Source organism: Thunnus maccoyii, chromosome 5, assembly GCF_910596095.1.
Source record: "Thunnus maccoyii chromosome 5, fThuMac1.1, whole genome shotgun sequence".
In the NCBI taxonomy this organism is placed as follows: Eukaryota; Metazoa; Chordata; class Actinopteri; order Scombriformes; family Scombridae; genus Thunnus; species Thunnus maccoyii.
The window spans coordinates 13,157,168-13,174,258 of NC_056537.1; the positions used below are offsets into that span (position 1 = coordinate 13,157,168).

At 39.3% G+C, this 17,091-nt stretch overlaps 1 protein-coding gene across 1 annotated transcript; it reads left to right on the plus strand.

Annotated features, from left to right (window-relative positions):
• The first annotated feature begins 54 nt into the window (after window positions 1-54).
• LOC121897406 (FYVE, RhoGEF and PH domain-containing protein 6-like) lies at window positions 55-15,863 on the plus strand. The gene is made up of 21 exons (XM_042411855.1): window positions 55-782; window positions 1,833-3,864; window positions 6,028-6,169; window positions 6,470-6,537; window positions 7,050-7,080; window positions 9,776-9,927; window positions 10,531-10,687; window positions 10,830-10,917; window positions 11,475-11,525; window positions 11,626-11,684; window positions 11,770-11,841; window positions 12,627-12,695; window positions 13,085-13,168; window positions 13,274-13,353; window positions 13,489-13,591; window positions 13,720-13,866; window positions 14,093-14,198; window positions 14,379-14,473; window positions 14,557-14,685; window positions 14,777-14,916; window positions 15,006-15,863. The coding sequence occupies exons 1-21, from the start codon at window positions 773-775 to the stop codon at window positions 15,040-15,042; spliced, it is 3,852 nt and encodes a 1,283-aa protein (XP_042267789.1). The 5' UTR covers window positions 55-772; the 3' UTR covers window positions 15,043-15,863.
• Window positions 15,864-17,091: the final 1,228 nt, after the last annotated feature.

The following is a 17,091-nucleotide window of genomic DNA, read 5'->3' on the forward strand; positions in this document are numbered from 1 at the left end:
TGTCTTCTTTTTTATGTAATGTACTCACAGCCTTGCCTGTTGATCTGATTAATCTGTCTTCCTTCCTGTCAGCAAGGGTTGTTTCCTGTAAAAAAAAAACAAAAAAAACGACTGACCTGGTGACAAAGTTACAGAATGATGAAAGCGCCACAGATGATGTATTTTGAGTTTTACTTCCTCACTGATACCTCAAATATAGCTTACAAAACATCAGCTGGCTCCCACTCATGTTTCTGGTTCTTAGTAATAAGCTGTTAATATTAGAAATGATGATGTATGTGGAAAGATAGTGTGTGGCACTATGGAAAATTCCTGTAAAATAATGAGCAGTCACAAAGTTTTAATGGTTAGTTGGAAATGTTGATAATTGGGCGCAGATTGTAGTTTACACAGTGATAACTTAACATCGTATCATAGTATTTAGGATCTTGAACATTAACTTGGTTAATGTAGCACTTATTTAAAAAATACATTTACCTAAGTTTTGTTTTGATTCTGCCTGTTTGTGGCTCTTGAGGACCCCTAGTGGATTGTTTGTGCAAACAAAAAAGGAAGCTAAGTGGTGTATATCGCAGGCAGCCAGTGCGGCTTCAGAGAGAGGATGAGCTGTATGCAGCAGGATCGCAAAGTTTTGCTCCAACAAAAGCGAAGAAAATGTCGATTTTGACAGATAACTTGTGTTGAGTCGTTGGCTTGCTGTGAATCTGGACATAAAGGATGTTTTTTTTCCGCTGCACCGATTTATAAAGAGTTGACCAAACAGAGTGAAGCAATGAACTCAGGTAAGCGACTTGACACTCGTTACTAGCAGATTTTTCTTGTTGAGGTTTCACAGCTGACTGTGTTTTCACTACTGACCCAATATCATGAATGCGCCAGTATAGTAGCTTATTTGGGAATCCAGGTAGAAAATCTTAAGTCATTTAACTTGTGTCATTCATTTATAGCAGTGGTTCTCAAACTTTTTCACGTCAGGGACCTCTAAACTGACACAAATTATACCATGGCCCCCCATCTGAAAAGATAATTGCTTTTAGATGTGTTATTACAGAAAGCGTAATGAAACCCATGACCGAAGTGGTCATACATTCTGTAATTGTGTTACTCACGGATGAAATTATAGGGAAAATAAATCACTCCCCTTCTTGCTGGGAACCCCTGGAGCCTCTTTAAGGACCCCTGTGGTCCTTGAGGGTAAGTCTCGGAGACTTGTTTATTATTAAACTGTCTTGGAGATTTGTTTACTGTTAAACTGCGGTCACACTTGCTGAAGAGGGAAGTTTTAGATTTGCCAGTGAAAAACAACAACAGTCCTTCCTATCAGCATGTCAGCAAGTTACTTTTTTGTGCACCACAGAAAAATTTAGGGCACTAGTTCAGCCAGATGTACCAGTTTGCGTGACTTTTTTTCCAGTCCCTGCACCCCCTCCTCCATTTATCTCCCACTCTTTCATTTCCCATCCCTCCTCCTCTGACTGTTGACACGGCCCATTAGCCGGATTACTGTGCTGTTGTGTGGAGTGGAAAACAAAAGCCATGTGATATTTGAACCCCCCTGAGAGGTGGTTTAGTGCTTGATGGCAGTTTTACACTAAGCTGTCACTAGGTTAGGATCAGTGGTGCAGAGCAGATTTAAAGAGTTAAAGAGTGAACTCCCATCAAGGCAACATCTGTCATATGTCTGAAAATTCACCGACTATGTCATGTGGCTATTTGGAACATACTTTTTATGGTGTCAAATTAGTCTTAAAGCTGACTTTTTTTTTGCCTTTTTAGATCTTTTAGATCTGATCTGAACTTCTACTGCCTGTCTTTTGTTTCTCTCTCCCCAGGCATGCACAAGCCACCACTGGCCCCTAAACCAAAGTTAGTCCATCCCCAGAGGCCAGGGCTTTCTCCCTCAACCCCCAGAAGAGATGGCCTCTCGCACCCATCACCTGGCACACAGAGGAGGGTTAAACCAGTACTGGCTCCGAAACCCTGCCTTTCCAAACTTACAGCTGTGGAGTCCAAATCCCTCGCTTCAAAGAGCCTGCACCAAACATCTGTAACAGAAACCCCACGGACCATAGGTCTCCTTAACTCCCAAAATGGAATACAGCAAGAGAACAAAAAGCCAGACTGGGATTATATTATTCCTATTTGTCTGTGTAGCCAGGAGAACTGCCTGTGCATCAGGAACACATCAGCACACATAGACAAAACTGAGAAAGACTTGAAAACGTTGCAAAGGGGTAAAACTGCAGAGAACAGAAAGACTATCCCGACATCTCGAGGTACTCTGGAAAACAGCGGAGAGAAGGTGGACAATGCTAAGTGCCAAGTGACGAATACTGCCTCCACCAATACCCACCTCACAAACCATAAACCCCTCCAACAGACACTTACTTTAGAAAAAAATCTCAACACAGACATAGATACCTCCAGTCATGAGGTATCTGTCAGGCTGTCTCTTCCTCGCCGAACTTGGAGCGATGAGGCAAATGGTAACATAATACCTCTGAGTGCACCTGGGCGAGGACCAGAGGAAGATGCTCTTGGCACAGAGCAGAAGTCTCGTGTGCTCCAACCCAAACCAATCCCAGCAGCCTCTAGGAAGCCCGTCCCTGTCCCGATACCACGGAAACCCAGGAAGGCTGTGCTGACCCGTCAGGAAAAGGTGGAGGAGGAGAGGGAAGAGATTTCAAGCCAGGAAGGGAGGGAAATGAATGTCAAAGAGTTGAAGGTGTCAACAGAGGGGAAGGGCAGCTCATCCTCGTCTGTCAGTGTACCTGTTAGTGAAAACAGGCAGCCACTGTTTCTGTCTGCAAGGAAACCCTGCGCCCCACCAGCCCCTCCGCCCAGGAAAAAGCTGTATCTGTCGGCACCTGAGAGGCCGCCAACCTCTGCTACTCAGACACTGCCAAAGGATGTGGAGGAAGAAGACCTGGGTTGGGACAGCAGCATCTATGAGATGGAGATATCGGTTGACAAGGAGGATGAAGAGGTGGAGAGGGAAGGAAGGGATGATCAGGAGGCAGTTTACAGTGACCTCACACATTGTCTGCCTTCTAGCCGTTCGCTCAGTCAGCCAGAGATCAGACTGCCATCTGTGGCAGCAGAGGATGGGATGGTCAAGGTAGCTCCGAAAAAGCCTCAGAGACACAGCAGCCCGATGGCACGGCTGCAGAAGAAGGAATCTTCTGAGGAGAAAGAAGAGGAGAGATTAGCAGATAATGAGAAAAGCAAGGCTCTTCCCATACAGGATTGTGTTTTGAAGGAGAGGATGAGGAGGGAGCTCCCTTCGCCTCCAGATGACAAACCAAGAAACTTAAAAGCTGGAACCAGCAAACCTTCTCGTTCCAGCCTGGGCAAACCGAGAGCCAAGTCATTCTCTGGTGCTGACCTGATTCACTCTGAAAGACAGAAGAAGAACTCTTTCCGGAAACTGCTGGACTTGAAGCTCTCGGTGAAGATGTTGCCCAAGCTGATAGTAAAAGGAGTCCAGACATCAGAGCGAAATGCGAATGAAACAGAGCAGTGTGTGGACAGTGATCAAGACAGACCTCCGAGCTTCCTCGAGCATTTCAGGACTGAACGTAAATTCTCCTGCCCGCTGATTGGAGTAGAGCAAAACGTGGACGGAGACGAGTTTTCCCCTGGAATCGAACAAGCTGTCGACTATGAGAACATCCCTCATTATGAGGAGATCCCAGACTATGTGAATGCGCATGTGGGGACGGCAGTGACATCGCCTCAGGCCCCACAGCCATCAGCCTGGGAGAGTTTAATGTATAATGATGAGGGCATTTATGAGGAGCAGGAGCCATATATGTCCCTGGAGAAAAACTCTGGACACCAACTAAGACATGGAGACTTTGACAGGTAGATTATGGTGGCTTCATGACTGTCTCTCTCTGACTCTCTTGTTTCTCTCAGTGCATCATATCATGATCTTACCTTTTAATATGTTGTTGGTGCTTGCAGTTGTTTCCTTAATAAGATCGGGAAAACACCAGAGTCTTCTTACAACTATTAATCTGTAAAGTACCTACCTAATTACAGAGAGTGACTGAATCGTTTGTGGAGAAGCATGCAACATTATGTCTTTTGTTGGAGATTCCTGTTAGGGGAGTTCAACTTGTATGCCGGCACGCTTGCCTTCACAGCCTTGCAGGTGTTGATGGATTGTGGGTTGACCTTATAATTTAGGCTGCACATGAGTTTTTTTTAAATAAATAATTTATACTTATTAACAGAGGCAGCTCTGCTTGACAACCTTTGGCCTACAAGGCAAGAGTGTGTGTATGGGTAATTAGTTCAAAAATGTCTTTGTCAAGAAATTTGGAGCCTTGTGTTTGTGTAATGGCGTGTGTCACCAGGACATCGTAGCTCAGCAGTTTATCTTATCTGAGGCTGAGAGGGCACTTAAACAGCAAGTGTTTAAATTTTTAAAGGGTCAGTTTACCCAAATCACAGACAGACATAATTTGTCACTTACCTTTAGTGCTATCTAGCAGTAAGTAGTTTTATTTACTCAGTATGCTGCTAAAAACATTAAGATTTTTGTTTAAATTTGAGAAGCAGTGTGTCTATTCAGAAGCAATGTCCAGTTTACTCAGAATATTCCACTAAGCTCACTGTCAACTGTTTTAATAGGAACTACTTTTTTATCAAAGAATTAGTTGTTATGAAAACTGTTACCAACGAGATATGTTAATTAACCGGTGCAAAACTGGTGTCTACCTGCCCAGGGACTGCAGATGGAAATTAGTGAGTAGCTGGTACAATACATCTCTTCTTTAATGGTCTTTGTACACGGTCCCTTACAAATAAATATAATAAATTAACCCTAAGCAGGTTCATTGTTGCTGAATTGACACACTGCTGTTGAATTTTTCTGTGCTCAAAACCTAGAAACAAAAAACCTAAGAAAAAAAGCATGACTAAATACAGTTGCCTTAAGGGTAATGAGTCAGAATTACATTTTTTACATTTTTATTTTATTTTTTGATTTTAGTGAACAGACTCTTTATATGTTTGGCTAGGGCACCCAGTTTGTGCTTAATTAACTCAATTAAACTAGTTGTGTTTGTATATTCTTGGGACTAATATCCTTTTATGCAAACAATCCATATGGTAAGTTATGAATGAGCAGTGAGCAGAAGTCAGTTGGCATTGGGCAAAATAGGATTACAGTTTGTGTAACTGTACACTCTGCCTCGCCGGCTTAGTGTGTCAGTCCTCTTTATTTCACACTGTTCAACAGTCACATGTTAAAAACACGTTAAGCAGCTCACAAACAGAGACCAGTTACAGTTAATAGCAACAGCTCCTGTAAACATGCCACAGTGTGTAAGACCTACAGAGTCTGGCTCATTTGGTTTGTTGCTTAGCCTCGGCCTATTTCTTTTGCTGCAGTTTTGTTCAGGGAGGTGCCGTTCTTCCACATGTAGTAATCCCACAGGGAGTTGTGGCATTTTAGATATGTAGTCTCTCTTCGGTGCAGTTTCAATTTGGTCTTTCATAAGTAATAATTTTAGAGCTGCAAGGTAAAATGTACAAAATGTGTGATGATTAATGGTTTGTGTAGTAGTTTGGAGTTTGTTAATGTTGGACACGGATGAATTTAATGACCCAAAGCAGGCAGCAGGACTAAAGCTAGTGTTATATGACAGTGTTGATGGTTATCATTAAATTTTTTTCCGGCTGTGTCAAGCTCCCCCTTTCCTGTGTGTTCTTGCTCATGACTCTCACTTTATCAGATCAGGAAATGTTAGAAGGCTGCTGGACAAAAATACATTCTTATTCACACTATATGCTGACGCCGGTGTTTTTATTCCAAACTCCATCTCTTTCCCCCCCCTTCTATAAGTTACATCCTCATTTTCTTGTACATTTTACACTAATCATATGCCGTGTGCATGTTTAAAGGTGTGTCATCATGTGCTGCATGAACAGCGTTTTTATTAAATGCCGTCAGCTGCTTCTGTGTGTGCAAAATACTTGTATGGTCTGATCCTAACATCCTGCCCTTTTTAACAAAAGTTCTGTGGATGAGGAGGTGGCACCCCTGGATGATGGGCACTCGGATGATGACGTCATGGCTCATACCTCAGATGAGGAGGACGAGGACGATAGCAGCTCCATCTCAAGTAAAGGGGACCCTGAGCAACCAGAGGAGAGTGCGGTGAGGAGAGACACTGTTAAATTTATTACTTAAATCCCTCGATGTGTTCAGAAACATTTCCTGGAATCACATAACAGGGTTTGTTCTTTGTGAGGTCTGATGGTTTTGTTTTGGTTCATTGGGGAACAATTTCTCTTCTTCTTTTTGACACTTTGTTCCCTCATTTTTATTGATCATCATTAAATTAATCATGAAATTCTACATGATTATATTATACACAGCATGCATCTGCTGTGAGCAGTTTTGTCATGAGCCCTGCTTAGGAAGATTGTAATTCTGTGTTTTTTGTACCTGCGGTAGACGCCGAGTGGACCGAAAAAGAGCAAGATACACCACATCGCCACAGAGATTATGAGCTCTGAGAGTGTGTAAGAGTCTTCGTTTTTTTCTTAAAGCATAGGTTCACAGAAATCTCACTTACATTTAGTGGTATCCATGCAGGTCTGTTTATTTCTGCCTCCATCCCAGTACATTGGAGATGAATGGGATTTCTTTTGTGGCGCTCACAGCATTTAAAATTTACATTAAAAAAATTCAACAGCAGCTTCTTGTTCTAGAAAGGGTCCCCATTACTCTGGATAATAGTTTTATAGGGACTGTTTCTTTATGAAATGAAAACACACAGCAAGGTATGTGCGTTATCTAAAGGACAATGTTTTTGGGAAGACATTTAGCTGTTTTTTGGGGGGTTTTTTTTCTTAAATGAAATTTTCAATGCTGTAAGCACACAAAATTCCACTTACCCTCATTGTACTTGGGTTAAAATGATCAGCATGGCTAAAGTAGAGAGAAAATGTTTTTTTGTATTTTGGGTGAAGTGACTCTTCACTTCCTTTGTTACTTTACTCATCCATCATTTAACCTTTCTTTGTTTTCTTAGGTTTGTTGATGTTCTGAAGTTGCTTCATGTCGTAAGTACCCCCACACATAACCGTTTTAGTGCTACATTTAGATCACACAAAAACAAGCTCCATGTTTGCTTTGAGAGATGCAAGTGTTATTCTCTATGTTTTATCTAGTGCTAGTCTACTGTGTTAGCCCACATTCTCCATATGTGTTTGATTATGCTAGCCACTGGGGCACACCCCATGCAGGATAAAACTATGTGTACACCCTACTCCTCTCAGTCTCACCCGCATGGCTTACATTCCTCACGGTTTTCCCCAGACTTTGAGTTGTAGCGATCTAACATTACACTTGTCTGGATGTTTATGGATGGATGGTGTTGTGTTTTGAGAAGTTTAATCTGCAATATATTGAAGCTATCAAAATTAAATGATAATGTGGTTTCTCTGTACTTTGCACAAAACATGGTAAACAACATCAAAAAACAGTTTTTTTTTAATCTATTGTCAGACCAGTATTGTTCTAACCAACTTTTAACCATTGCTGTCAATTTCAGTCACTATGATATAAAAAGTAAGGTATATTAATAGTTAAAGGAGCACAATCCCACCTGTTAGTTATTAACTTCTTAGCTCTCTCAGAACAAAAAAAAACAGTTTATGAAAAAGGACTATAAGTAATTTTATCTCAACTACAAACACTGTCACAGTGGTGGTTTATATTGGCATGAAGGGCAATTAAACATGACTAAGTAATAATAACATGACTACAAGTCTACAATCACGCTAGCAGCTTTCTGAGGCTGTGCTTAGCTTAGCTTAGCTTGCTAACATGGTCACAGTGACAATGCTAACATGCTGATGTTTAGCAGGTATAATGTTTATCAGGTTCACCATCTTAGTTTAGCATGTGAGGATAGTAACATTGGCTAAATTAGCACAACACAAAGTACAGTTGAGGCTGACGGGAATGTAGTTTTGCAAGTATTTTGTCATAGTCAAAAGTAATATATAGTATTGGACAAAGTTTTGACCTGTTGATGGCGCAAAATGTCATGGGATCCCCAGTGTTTTTACAATTAACCCCGGGCGGACAATTAATGTCTGTTCAAAATATCATGGCAATCCATTCAATAGTCGACCTCATGGTAGCACTAGAGGAGAAGTCAGTTATCCCCAAAATCATTAGGATTCATCCTTAAGGAATCATCACAATTTTGTGTAAATTAATTTGGTAGATGTTGAGATATTTCATTGAATAAGTGAAAATTGACCTGCTGGTGACAATAGAGGAAAAGTCAGAGGATGACCAAAGTCAACAGGATTCATCCTCTATCAACTATGACTCTGAAAATTTCATGGTAATTCATTCAATAGTTGTTTAGATATTTCAGTCTGAATCAAAGTGGTGGACAGATCGACAAAAATGTAATCACAGCTACAAACACAAACAAGCACAAAGAGGTACAGGGGTCACAAGTTGAAAGTAACCAACAGGGATGATTGGACATATAAAATATATACAAGATTAAAATTTACTGTAATGCAACCTATGTTTACAGTTAATTTACCTCAAAGTTAAAGTGCTTTACTTTAAATATTAAGTCTTATTTAATGAACTGTTTTCTACCCCTGATTTTTTTCTTACTGCTGTTTTCATAAGAAGATGAGTACAGTCATATGAGCAGGAGGATTATGACGAAGATCATAAAATTAGTATATAGTAGGACTGAGTCATTAGCGATGACTCAGAGCACAGACAGGAAGTGTTCAGATCTCTGTAGACTGTAGATGAATCAAGTTCAGTAATGAGGAACAGTCATACTAAGTTCAAAAGAATGTAGAGGTGACTTGGTATTTGTCCATTCTCCATCTCCACCAGGCACTCAGCAAGCTTTCCACAAACTGATTAATGATAATACAACATGCCATTTTGTTGTGTGTTTTTATCAGAGTTAGTGGCTGAGCCCTTTTTTTTTAGCATAAAGGTTATGTTTTGTCTATTGTCACTGTTAGGTAAAAACCCCATTGTCTCCAAAATGTCAACTTTTTGTCAAAAACAGAAGTTTAATAACAATGTTGATGTTTAGCTTGATGAAATGAGGAAAAAAATTTTCAATACACAAAACATGAAAATCAACCTATCTGAAGATTCACAGCTTCTTGTCAGCCCTGAGGCTAATTGTGTCCACTTTATTCTCATCAAAAGAAGATTCACTTAGTGCTGATTCTATCAGTCCTTTTCTCATCTCATGAAACTCCATATTTTTTCTAATTCCCTGCCAAATCCTTTCCCTGTGACCCACCCCCTCACTGTCAGCTGTCGTAGCAGGAGGAGATCAAACATGTTAACCACAGGAGCTCTCTACTGGGTACTCTGTACTGTAGTCTGTAAGCAGTTTTATTTGCCTCATGCCCCCATAAACCACCAAAAAAGCTCCACATCATCAGAAAAAGAAGCAGAAACATCACCCTCAGGCTCTGATTCATGGTTTACTGGAAATGACCAAAGGTTACACGTGACTTATGCGTAGGTCATGTGACAACATTGTTTCTCTTTTTTTTATCTTTTATACATCTGGTTTCTTGACGTAACCAATTTGTTATTTTAAGCTTTTTGGGACCATGTTACACAATATGCAAGATGCAAAGAAAACCAGTTCCGAAAATACTGCACACGCCAGGTTTTTGCTGTCAGTCAGACTTGCTGTCTTCCTATATTTGAATCTCTCTCCAATCTGTCTGACTATCTGGTGCGCAGGACTTCCGAGAGGCGGTATCCAAAGCATCTCGTCAGAGTGGGAAACCTGTGATTGAGGAGCGTCTGCTCAACCAGATCCTGTACTACCTCCCCCAGCTCTACGAACTCAATCAAGACCTGCTCCGAGAGCTGCAGTTCAGAGTGGCCAAATGGTAACAGCAAAACCAAGTGTTTTTACATTGATTACAGTTACTGACTTAAACAGCAGTGTATACAGCTGCACTACAAAAGGATGTGAACCCAGCTGTCTCCACACTATTGTATACTGTTAGTATGAGACCTTTTTTTCATGGTTTACTGACAATGATGTTTTAGAAAACAATGGGCCTCCAACTGTGTGGCAGCAGTTTTAACCTGACCAGCCCCCTTGTGCACAAAGTGAGGTCCATAATAAAATGATTTTCTGAGTTTTCTGAGACCTCAACCCCACTGGGATGAACTGGGCCACCAACTATCCAGCCTTAAAAAATCACTAATGCACTTGTGGCTGAATGTGTGCACATTCCTGCAGCCAGTTTCCAAAATCTTGTAGAATACTGTTAAAACAGTATATTAATGCCTGTATTTTTCAAATTAGATGTTCAGGAATCACCTATGGGTGTAATGTTCTCTACATAGTTTTGGCCCTCTAACATACTGACACCACAATCCTGAAAACATCTGGTTTACCAGAGGCATTACATGTAGTGTGCACACATCCTCAAGGAGGTGACACAGTTTGTAGTTTATCCCATTTTACTTTCTTTTGTTGACAGGGATGAGAATGCACAGCTAGCAGACATATTCCTGAAGAAAGGGCCCTATCTGAAGATGTACTCTACATACATCCGTGAGTTTGACAAGAATGTGGCTCTTCTGGAAGAGCAGAGTAAGAAGAACCCGGCATTCAGCGCAGTGGTACGGGAGTTTGAGGTAATGAGGCTTGTCCAACCTGTTTTCTCTGTCTGAGGGGGTGTGTTTTTGGGTCAATGAGCATTCAATTGTTTACGCACGTGAAGAGGATGTGTATGTAAGTTTGTTTCTAAAAATGGTGAATGTAAATTCTTTGTCTTAGGCCAGTCCACGCTGCGCCAACTTGGCTCTGAAGCACTACCTACTAAAGCCTGTTCAAAGGATACCTCAGTATCAGCTGCTGCTCACAGGTACATCTGAAGAAGAGTCGAATTCACAACATTAAATTTAGTCACTAAGGGAAATCACCGTCATATTCAACAAAAAAACTCAAGAAGTTTTAGTTCCAAAAGCACCTTCTTAATATAGATGTGGTCTCCTAAACCCACAGAGTTTGACAAAGCTGTTATGTGTCATTACAGGCATCATGCTGCCCTCTGCTGTCCATAACAACAAAAATACATTGGAATTTCTGTCTTGCCTCCTCAATCCTCATATAATAAGATTTTTGAAGTGCAGCCCAAATCAGATTTGGTGATATAACATGAGCTCTAACATGAGTGAGCTTAGCGTTTCATGAATCTAATGGATCAGGGTCGGTCGCTCAGTGCCAAAATGTGAAGAATGTTCCTCACGTCACTCTTGTATAATTGTATTATGTAAGCACCTGCAGACCTTTTATCCTGGATTTTAATTCCAAGAATTTACTACCCAACACTGAGCACTTGTTACACAGTGTACTAGCAGTTTTCACCTTTTTGATTGGACTGTTGACCCTGACTCTGAAATGTCGGTAATTGTGTTTCAGACTATCTAAAAAACCTGTCTGAAGACTTGGATGATTACAAGGACACACAAGGTAAACAAAGAGTCATTTTACATCTGTATACTGTAATAGAAATATCATGTCACGCATGTATCATGTATGTGACACCTTTTATATATGTTGTTCCACTTAGCTGCTCTTGGTATAGTGAAAGAAGTGGCCAATCATGCCAATGACATCATGAAACAAGGGGTAAGAGCCAATTAAGATTTAACAATCAGGCAAATTATTTTAACATGTTGATGTTGCTTCATACATGTCTACTTTTTTCTATCAGGATAACTTCCAGAAGCTGATTCAGGTGCAGTGCAGTCTGAACGGCCACCATGAGATAGTCCAGCCTGGGAGGGTGAGGCCTTTTTAGATGTTGCTTGTTATTATATTGACTTTATATTAAAGCCACTATGTGAAGATTTTTTAAAATATTTTTGGATATTACCACAAGGCAGTGCCAAAGTAGGACATTTTCATATTCTATACATAATGGCCTTAATTTTAGTAAGCATTGCTCTTTGAAATAGAGCTGCAATGATTAGTTGATTGATCTATTAGTCAATAGACTAAAAAATTAATCACCTACAACTATTTTGATAATCAAATGATTTTTTGAGTCATTTTGTTAAGAAAAAATGCTAAAATTTTCTGGTTCCAGCTTCTTAAATGTGAATATTTTCTTGTTTCTTTAGTCCTCTGTGATAGTAAACTGAATATCTTTGGGCTGTAGACAAAACAAGATATTTTAGGTTCCATCTTGGCCTTTGGGAAACATTGATCGACATTTTTCACCATTTTCTGACATTTTATAGTCCAAACAAATACTCAATTGATCGAGAAAATAATTAACAGATTAACTGATAATGAAAGTCATTGTTAGTTGCAGCCCTACTTTGAAACATAAAGTACTTCAACATGTACCTACATTACATTTTATTACATAACATGCAATTTTCAAAATGTAATTTATTTACAGTTATTACCTTTAGCAGGTGTTATATGATGCTTTATTTTAACATTTTATTGTTTTACAATCAGCAAACAGCCATCACGCTCATAAAAATTGTAAAAGGCGAAAGTGAAATAACAAACTTGATTGATTAATGATTAAATTGTTCTTGTGACATTTTTGTGGTCCAGATCTTCCTGAAAGAGGGCATCCTGAAGAAGCTGTCCAGGAAGGTTATGCAGCCCAGAATGTTCTTCCTGGTACAGTACACTGTTAACACTTATTCCTCTTATTTCACACGTTTATAACATGATCATGGTGATACTGTAATGATACTGTGTCATCTGCTTCACTCAAAAGTAGCCACGTTCCCATCTGCAGTTAGTTGAAAATGCTTCTGTCAGGATTTTAACTGTAATAAGATGCAGGCTCCAAGTGAGGGCGAATTTGGCTTCTTTTCTTCCGATTGATTGAGCCTTTGATGACATTACCCAAACTTTGTGATGGCTTGTATCAAAGTAATATGAAGGTGAATCTAACCAAAAAATTGTTAAAATGTATGTTTTTTTACCTTAATCGCTCACTGAGCTCTTCTCTGAGTTTATGAAAAATGAATGAAAAGTATTTATTTTTGTCATTTTGCCTATAGTTTAACGACACGTTGCTGTACACCACTCCTGTTCAGTCAGGCCAGTACAAGTTGAACAACATGCTGTCTCTGGCTGGGATGAAGGTGAGAAGTTGTGTTCTTTTTTTTTTCTCCATCATTTCACATACATATTATCACAAGGTGGGTTATATATGCTGCCATCACTGCTAATAATGAAAATAATTACAGGTTAGCAAACCAAGCCAAGAGGCCTATCAGAATGAGCTGAACATTGAGAGTGTGGAGCGCTCCTTCATTCTCTCTGCAAGGTAAGGGTCAGAGACAAAAGATATCTCTTGGTAATTTAAGAAAAATTAGTTGTTTCATAATTAATTTCATAATAGTCTCACTGTGTTTTGAATACTGTGTAGGAGTGTAGACAAACTTTGTTTCTCTTACTGCAGTTCGGCCACAGAGAGAGATGAATGGCTTGAGGCCATTTCCACAGCAATCAATGACTACACCAGGAAGAAGATCAGTTTCATATCTGGCAAGAGTCTAGAGGAGGTAAGATTGCAACCTCAAAAAGCACAGGTCATAATGTTTCCTGTTTCCTGCATTACACAAACAAGTCTATTTTATAGTGTATGTGTGTGAGCAATGAGAGTCAACACCTGTGTTTTTCTTATATTCAGGTAGAACTGGGGGAAAATGGTGATGGTGCTCCTTTGGGATCCAAAGCCCCTATATGGATCCCTGACCCGCGGACCACCATGTGCATGATCTGCACCTGTGAGTTCACCCTGACATGGAGGCGACACCACTGCCGAGCATGTGGAAAGGTGAGGTGATGAAAAGTGGTCAGATTTGATTCTCTCCTTTTTTAAAACAAATATAATTTCTGAAACATTGATCATCAAAAAATTAGTTGCGATTGAAGATGGCTTATTAAAAACAGACAAACTATAAGAATAGCTGAGGTTAAAAAACCCCAACTCTAACATTATAGACAGCAAAGCAGATTTAACAGAAACAATTGATTTATTTTATGCTTTATCATCCAACCAGGTGGTGTGCCAGTCTTGTTCCTCAAACAAACACTGCCTTGAATACCTTAAGAACCAGTTGGCACGAGTGTGTGACCAGTGTTTCCTTGTTCTCCTGCAGCAGAAAAGTAAGTCTGCTGGAACTCTTCCTTCCATTGTGTGCAGTCTGATCCAAACATACTTTCGTCCTCACATTTTGATGTCGCCTAAGGCGGGAACATCCGTGTGGATTAGACATAGACGAGCCTTGTGTGATCTGAGTTTTGTGTGTATTAAACTATTGCATGTTACACATTTCTGTTCACCAGGTGAACAAGCCGTGTCAACAGCTGTTTCCCCTGGCAGCAGAGCTACATTTGCTTTCTCCAGGAAGCATAAGAAGATACCTGCCGCCCTCAAAGAGGTGACTGATGCTTTTGTCCTGATCAGGATGCACTGTCGATGACAATGACTAGATATCTGATCAAACGGGTTTTGCTTCTTCAGGTGTCAGCAAACACAGACAACTCCTCCATGAGTGGGTATTTGCAGAGGTCAAAGGGCAATAAGAAGCAGGGGAAGAGGTTGTGGTTTGTGATCAAAGACAAGGTCCTGTATACCTACGCTGCAAGTGAGGTAAGGCCTGTATCACTATAAGCCTGGTGTCATATTATAATTAGGACATTTATCTTATCTAACATTTGTCTTTTATTGTGTCTTCATGCAGGATGTTGCAGCTTTAGAGAGCCAGCCCCTTTTAGGATTTATGTTGAAAGTAGATTCATCTCAGAAGTTACAGTTCAAGCTTTACCACAAAAACACACTTTACTACATTTTTAAAGCTGATGACATCCAAACCACCCAGAGGTACAGTATAAAGAGGCATGCCGCTTATTATTGCATGTGGTGACAGCAGTAACAATGCAAATAATTAATAATGTTTTCTTTTTTAACAGATGGATTGACTCATTCAAAGAATCTACGGTGCTTTAATATCTGTTGATGGTGTGTGAAGTTGTTCAACATGCAACTTTTTTGTTCTTGTCTGAAAATGTTGTACCTCAGTGCTCTCTGAATTCTGCAGAAAATGTCTGGAGACACCATTTAAATGAAACTGAAATATATTTTATTTTAGTAGTTACCTTTTACAGTGCTTTGAGAGCACTCCTGTGGAGGTGGGAATCTTTTCCACAGGGATTTATGCCACAATCACCTGTAGGTTTTTTAGACTTTCACACTTTGATTTCGTCACAACTTTGTAATTTATTTTTTTTAGTAACTTTAGTAACTGTTTTTCTGTAGCACAGTTTTCATGATAAAGCCTGTTGTCTTTAGATTGGTAATGAATATTGTCATAAAACTTTGATTCACATTTACCAAATATTTTACTAATTTTTTTGAAGTCAAAACAAATAATTTTTAAATGTTTCTATTTTTTTTTTTTTTTGAATAAGTACTTTATTTCACACTCAAATGTTCTGGTTTGTAAAGTTGGCTGTAAAACACACAATATGCACTTTTAATGTTTCTGTTATGAACTTTCACCTCAACATTATTAAGACTTTCTGTAACTTTATGTCATAGATAGCCCGAGAGTCTAAATGGTATATCTGGGGAATATTCACTGATATAACTGTACTGGACCATAACCTGTGTTGCACTTAAGTCACTCAAATGTCTGTAAATAGAGTAGATGATAGCTGTGCATACATCTGTAAATATAGATGATTGTAAATTAAATGTAATTAAAGCAAATTTTCATGAATCTGATTTTCTAAATTCTGTGTTGCTTTAATAAAGACTGTTTTAACTTGCTTTTTGTCATGATCAACTGTACAAAATAGAAACAAGACAATTCGGCTGCATGTTGCTGTTCCACCATTTGACAACAGTTTAGTTACCAAACGAGGAAATAACTTCTAATTATGTTTGTGCCTCTGTAACTTAAAGCTTTTTTGTGTAGTTCATATTTTACTAAAGTAATTTTTTATTGAGCCAGTCCTGAAATTAGACAACTGTCAGTCAACGAGGAGCCAAAAGCTGATTTTGGCTTTTTGCACCTTTATTTCCAATTTTATACCTTAAACTGAATACATTTAAATTAATATCTGTCTTCTGTAAAATATAGTGGTACCAGTACTAATTTCTGGATTAACCTGCTCAGGGGCCCCATAGCAAAAACAAACTGCTGGGCTCCTCTTAACCCTGTGTCCTCCCTGCTCTCTGTGCAATATGTAGTTTTTCTATGCTGGAATACGACCTGGCCTCAGGTATGTTGTGTTGTAATTTGATTTAAAAATAAGTGTATGATTATGAATCATGTCAGCCCAAAACAGAAATATTGAGGTCTTGATACAAGATCAGGTCCCTTATCATGTCAGTTGATATTGTGCTTTAGTGGTGCATATTCACAAACTTTCTATTAAATTACCACAGACCAGTTGACACGGAGTACACATGGATCCGGCCTTGCCAGTAATTCTAATCGAGCCCAACACAAGTTCTGAACAGCACAATGCATCTCAAAAGTTTTCAATCTTTTTTGACCCCTTTAGAACAAAGCAACTAGAGCTGCAATGATTAGTTGTTAAGTTGTCAATTCTTAAATTAATCGCCAACTATTTTGATAATCTATTAATTGTTTGGAATTTTATAAGAAATAATGTCCAAATTTTCTGATTCCAGCTTCTAAAATTGGAATATTTTTTGGTGTCTTTTGTCCTCAATGACAGTAAACTCAGTATCTTTGGGTTGTGGACTGTCGGTCAGGACAACACAAGACATTTGAGTACGTCACATTGGGCTTTGAGAAACCGTGATCTACATGTTACACCATTTTCTGACAATTTATAGACCAAACAACTAATTGATTAATCGAGAAATTAATTGACAGATTAATCGGTAATGAACATAAGTTATTTGCGGCCCTAAAAGCAATGTGTGACCCCTTGTTAAAGGGCAACTAATGTCTTTGTGTGAACTTGAGTTTTGAGCAGTTCATTTTAGAGTCCTAAAATGTTTCCAGTATTTTACAAGAAAAAA

What these genes read in the sequence shown, in the direction of transcription:
- LOC121897406 (XM_042411855.1), top strand. An exon ending in AGATAGTCCAGCCTGGGAGG is followed by an intron (nt 11,842 to 12,626) that starts GTGAGGCCTTTT and finishes TTTGTGGTCCAG; the next exon opens with ATCTTCCTGAAAGAGGGCAT. An exon ending in TGTTCTCCTGCAGCAGAAAA is followed by an intron (nt 14,199 to 14,378) that starts GTAAGTCTGCTG and finishes TCTGTTCACCAG; the next exon opens with GTGAACAAGCCGTGTCAACA.